Source organism: Sprattus sprattus (genome assembly GCF_963457725.1).
Source record: "Sprattus sprattus genome assembly, chromosome: 1".
NCBI lineage: Eukaryota > Metazoa > Chordata > Actinopteri > Clupeiformes > Clupeidae > Sprattus > Sprattus sprattus.
In genome coordinates, this window is record NC_137920.1 from 19,091,133 (window position 1) to 19,096,997 (window position 5,865).

Consider the following 5,865-nt stretch of genomic DNA (forward strand, 5'->3'; position numbering starts at 1 on the left):
CACAAGGGGTTTCCTCCACTAAGAACCCCAACAGAAAAACATGCAAAAAAGAGCAGACACTCCTGTCCCTCTGTGAACGAGACGGACAGTTTACTTGGTCCCCGGGCGCTGAGAAGCTGCCAACTGATCCTGGAGGAAGGAAAGACCTCAGGCCTGTGTGTGTGTGTCCTGAATCGCCTATCATATATAACACGTGTGTGTTGCAGTGAATTGCTTGTGCAATAAAAAACTGACTGAAAGTCAGCCTTGTTTGTTTGTTTAAGTAGAGCATGCTAACACACACTAATGTATCATGCTAACATACACTAACATGCTAATGTATCATGCTAACACACACTAATGTATCATGCTAACATTCGCTATGTATCATGCTGACATACGCTAACGTATCATGCTAAAACACGCTAATGTATCATGCTAACACACGCTTATGTATTATTCTAGCACACGCTAATGTACTGCTATTAGTCACACCAGAGGAGCAACGGGCCACAGCTGTTTAGTACCTTTGCTACAACCAGCGTGACAGAATAATTGTTTACAGACATCCAAATGGGGTAATGTTACTCAAGACCATCCCTAGCTACTAGCTATTCATCTATGTTATCAAATAGATACCATAAAACTGTTTTAGAAGGAATTGAGAATTGATGTCGTCAAATTTTGTGAGTATATGAGACACACAGCCACTGTAGTGAACACGAACAGAACTGACTAACGCTGTCATTGCCAAAGTTCAATGCCGAGCTTGTTGTGTACACCTTCGTGTTAGTTCAGTGTCGTCAACCTGGTAACCCACTTGAGCTTCGGGTCTGGGGAGGAGGGGGAGGGGGAATCAGAACAACACTCTCCAATATTTTGAATTTGTAATGGAAATACTGATTGTAAATTACTTGGTGTCCAGACTAAAGATAGCTTCTTTCAGTCAAGTCAAATTTATTTATAAAGCACATTTAAAAGTTGACCAAAGTGCTGTAAAATTAGATCACAATAAAATATAAAAGTAAAAAATGTTTTTCAAATATTAAACTCTAAAATGCAGCAAAGCTAACAGAGCAATTGCTCCTCAATGTCAGGGCAGTACAACAACAAAACAACAAAAACAAAACAAGTAAAACACACAGAATCCCTCATATCAATGGTTTCATATCTTAATCTCATATCCAGCCATTGTTTAAACCTTTCCTTGGGCTCTGGGGCCTCAATGGGATGAAGGAGACGTCTTCCTTTGGTATGACACCTAGTGGCAACACAATACATTGCACCTTGCATGCATCCAACATCAGGTTCAAAACAAAACAAACAAAACAGCAATACTGAGTCCTTCATATCATTGGATTTGCATATTTTGGTGTCTTCCCCAATCAGTATCAATGTTCAAATCTGTCATCCTGGGAATTAAACATTTTTGGCAGAAGAACTGTAGGTTGATGGACAGGGGAGGAGAGACGAGTGGTGAGGACAGAAGAGGAGAAGAGTATCAATGTTCAAATCTCTTCTTCAGCTCTGAGACTTTCACCGGAGGTGTGCCATCCTGGGAATTATCGTTTTTTATGCTGGCTGCCAGAAGGCCATTAGCTGGATACTGCTCAGGGGCCTCCCACGAGGTCTTCCTCAGAGCGGGCTCCAAGCCTCGGGACCCCGTGCTGGGTTTCCCTTGCTCAGGCGAGCCCCTGGTGTGGAGGTCCCGGACCTGGAATCGAGCCGTCGTGGACATCACCACCCTGGGAGAAGATGAGTTGCATCTCTCTTTGGCGTCTCTGTTCCCCACTGCCCTCTGATTCAGCGGACTCTTCGCCACAGAGGCTGTTTTCTCCCCATCTGCAGATCCCTTTACCCCAGCTGGGGGCCTGTTCCTCTGGGCAGAGTTGTACGGCGAGAGCCCTGGATCTTCAGACCGGCCCTTGATGTCTGGTCCAGTCTCCTGTGTGACTTTGCAAATCTCTACCGTGATCGTTGGCTCTATGTGCTCTTCGGGCTTCGGCTGTTCTTCTCCTCTGTGCTCTTCCTGTTCGCTGTCCTTCTCCTGTACCCCCACCTCATCCTTTCCTCCGTGCTCTTCCATTTGCTTCACCGGTGTTGCTCCTTCTTCCACGCCGTCCGTCTCTTTGTCTGCCTGATGCGACGTTTTCATCTCAACGTGGTCATTTGCACATCCCCCCTCCCTTTGACCCATCCCGTGCCCACCCAACTGTTTGTCCTTTTGTGTCGACCAATGGGCAGTGAGATCATCCTTATGGTGCCGCTCCTGATTGGTTGTAGAATCTTGCATATTTCCTCGCCTGATGACCGACTCAGTCACAGAGATAGGCTCCTCCTTTTCCTCTAACCCCTCCTCCGAGCTTATCAGGCTTCCACTCCTGTTGAAGGATTGGTGGAGACTCTCCTGGCTGGGCGTGGCCAAAGATGTCTAAGAGCCAAACCCACAAAAAGAGGCATTAGTCACTAAACCAGCATCTCTTCCAAAAAAGGTTCTTCCTAAAGAACTCTCTGCTAAACAGTTCTTTGAGTTCCTCCAGCTCAACTAGTCAACACATCATGGCTTTGATTCAATGGAGCACACACAAGCTACTGATGAAAATGTATGTCTGTGCAGTCACTTTAAAACAAATAATCTTCTAATTAAATAAGTATGAATGTAGAACATTTTAGCACTATTTTTATTATGCAGGTTTAGTAAAGTTCTTACTAGACAATGAGCTCATTCTTCCAATAGTCTGATTTATTGTAGAATTATCATATGTTATTGTTGAATTATTATACGCTATTATAGAACACCAATATAATTGCTTTGATTCCAATGGAGCACACACAAACTACTGACAACACAAGCTACTGATGAAAATGTATGAATGTGCAGTCGCTCTAGATCAAATCATCTGCTAATTAAACTAGAATGCGTTTCGTGAACGGGCCGGACGTTTCGGTGTTTGAACGGCGTCTGTACCTCGAACGAGCGAGGCCTGATTCGATGCAAGAAAAACTAATTATTATGAATGTAGAACATTTTAGCACTATTTTCATTGTGTAGGTTTAGTAAAGTTCTTACTAGACACTGAGCTCCGAGCAAAACCTTCCAATAGTCTGATTTATTGCAGAATTATTATATGTTATTGTAGAATTATTATGCTCTTGTACATTTTTATATTAGGGGTGGATGGTGGATCCTTGGAGAACTGTATCAGAATCAGCTGATCGAGTGGAATCAAGAGTCCTGTGTCAACTGTGTATGTGTGAGGTTGTGCTAAAGATAGCTTCTTTTAGTCAAGTCAATTCAAATGTATTTAAAAAGCAACTCATGTTGACCAAATTGCTGTATTAGATCACAATATCACAACAATGCGTGTATATAATGGTCTGCATGAAGAACACGTGTGTATTGAGTGTCTCCCTCAAGAGTCTATGCGTAAATGAATGTCCCATTCCTGTCTCGAAAGAGTCTGTATGTATGTGAATGTATGTATGTACACAAGGGTCTTCTTCAAGAACCTTTTTGTGCATATGAGGGTGCCCTCAAAGAACCTGCACATGAATGTCTTCCCCCTCTGTCCATCATCCTCCCTCACCCGTGAGATGAAGTCTGCGCTGTCGGGGCCAAACAGGTCGAGGCTCCGCGTGCTGTAGAGTAGGCCACGTTCGCTGGAGCTCTGGGCACTCAGCGTGTCGAAGATCTCCCCCAGAAGGTCCATCTCCTCCGGGTCGGCCAGCAGCGGGGAGTCAGGCTCCTCCTCCTCCACCTCAAGGCGGAACGTGTCCTCCCCTCCGTCTGCAGAATCCGCAGGCAACCTACAGGAAAGGAGGAGGAACGGAGAGACATGAGACACAGAGAGGTGGAGAGAGAGTGAGAGTGGGGGAGAGAGTGCGTGGGAGGGAGAGAGAGGGAGGGGGAGAGAGAGAGTGTGTGAGGGAGAGAGATTGAGAGGGAGGGAGAGAGAGAGTGGGTGAGAGGGAGAGAGAGAGAGAGATTGAGTGGGGGAGAGAGAGAGAGAGTGGGAGGGAGAGAGAGTGAGAGGGAGGGAGAGAGATAGGGAGAGAGAGAGAATATGGGAGAGAGAGAATGGGAGATAGAGAGAGTGAGAGGGAGGGAGAGACAGGGAGAGAGAGAGTGGGAGAGAGGGGAACAGAGACCATCTGAACACAATCACATAGGAAGTCATCTATGCATATATTGATGGCCATCTATAGGTGACAGTATGCATGCATGGTATAGCGGGGACCATAGTACAAGCAAAAGCTTGCAAAAGCACAAATGTCCAGGGGCCGTATTCACAAAGCCTTTTATCTTACCACTAGGAGTGCTCCTAACTCGCGCTAAAACCTTTTACGTAGGAGTAATTTCTTAAAAGTGATTCACAACGGCTCTGAGACCTACTCATACTAAGGATAATACCAACTCCTAAGCTTAAGATAAAAACTCTGTTGCTATGGATGACGTCGATTCTCATGCACGAGTTTAGAAGGGGTGAGGACGGTGATTGGTTGTTGACAGGCTCTCTCATTAAAAACTCATTCGTGACGTCCCTCTAACAATCCCACTATATCAACTGAAAATAAGAGAATAACCTAGGCTTCAAATTAAGTCATATTAAATAGTTATGGACAGTGCAGTTAGCAGAATGCACACGCATGATGACAAGTTTGTGCATCCAACGGGAATGACACTTTGCACGATAAGATAATTAGAAAGCGATCAATATATAATATGGCAATTGCATGTAATCAAGGCAGTAATAATTAAAGCACCCAGCAAACTGTTAGGCTATTATATTTCCAGCCCTTGACCACTTCAAATATCAGCACATACGGCCCTTCAAGCCCTCCAATCTTAATTGATCAAAGCGAAACGAACGTGAACCGTAGCCTAGGCGAAAGCCTACTGGTCCCAGGACCAATAGCCACTGTCACCCTAGCGGCATCCAGCTGGTAAGTTCTCAAAAACCTGCGACCGCTCTCCGTTGAAATGCACGAGTCATCGGTACATCCAGGCCACGGTGGACGAATTATTGTAATGTGTGTCCCGTCACTGGACATTCCTGCGATCGCCATGTGCAGTGCGTTGATAGTTTGATGAATTAAACGGCTGACTGATGATTCCCAGTGTCGTCATTTGCGTTTTCCGCTAAGCCAAATAGGCTATCTTTATGTTTCCAAACATTTCACTTCGGGACACATCGTTGTTTAAAGGCATTGCATTGCATCCCGTGCTAATTCCACGACAATATTAATACCTTCACGGTTTAAGCAATGTCTTTTATCAATTCCAAGTCGGCTGCAGCCATCTTACGATTTTTTGTGAATAGGTCTTAGTGATTTAGGAGTCCTCATGAGGAGTTTTAAGCTGTCCTAGACTTAGGTGCTACTTTTAGGGATAAAATATTTTGTGAATTGCTCTTAGTAAAAAAAATTAGGAGTCCTACATTTAAGACTGACACGCCCATTATTTTTAGGAGTTTCTCCTAAATTCGCCACTTATGAGCTACTTTTAGCCCTAAGATTCTTTGTGAATACGGCCCCAGATATACATGTACGTAAGGTATGAATTGGATGCTTACACACTCTAACATAAACAAAAACTCACATTCAAACCAGCAGTAATGTACAGACACGTTATGAGAGGGGATGCAAATATGCACACACACACACACACACACACACACACACACACACACACACACACACACACACACACACACACACACACACACACACATAAATGCATTGTACACTCATTGTGTGGATTTTGTTTTAGCATTGCATGTATATAAAACCACGCAGTGACTCACTTAATGGAATCATGATTGGATGTGTTCTGCAGTTAGACAGATACAATGCAAGATACCTGCGATGCATACACTCTCTCTCTCT

At 44.3% G+C, this 5,865-nt stretch overlaps 1 protein-coding gene across 1 annotated transcript in view; it reads right to left on the reverse strand.

Moving 5' to 3' along the window:
* Window positions 1-1,480: 1,480 nt before the first annotated feature.
* Window positions 1,481-5,865, reverse strand: part of dennd1c (DENN domain containing 1C) — a gene marked incomplete at both ends in the record, with an annotated part of 19,047 nt that continues 14,662 nt past the window's right edge. Inside the window, 2 exons of the mRNA XM_080850087.1 lie at window positions 1,481-2,410; window positions 3,567-3,786. Coding sequence (XP_080706213.1) covers window positions 1,481-2,410; window positions 3,567-3,786 — 1,150 coding nt within the window. The remainder of the gene's footprint in view (window positions 2,411-3,566; window positions 3,787-5,865) is intronic.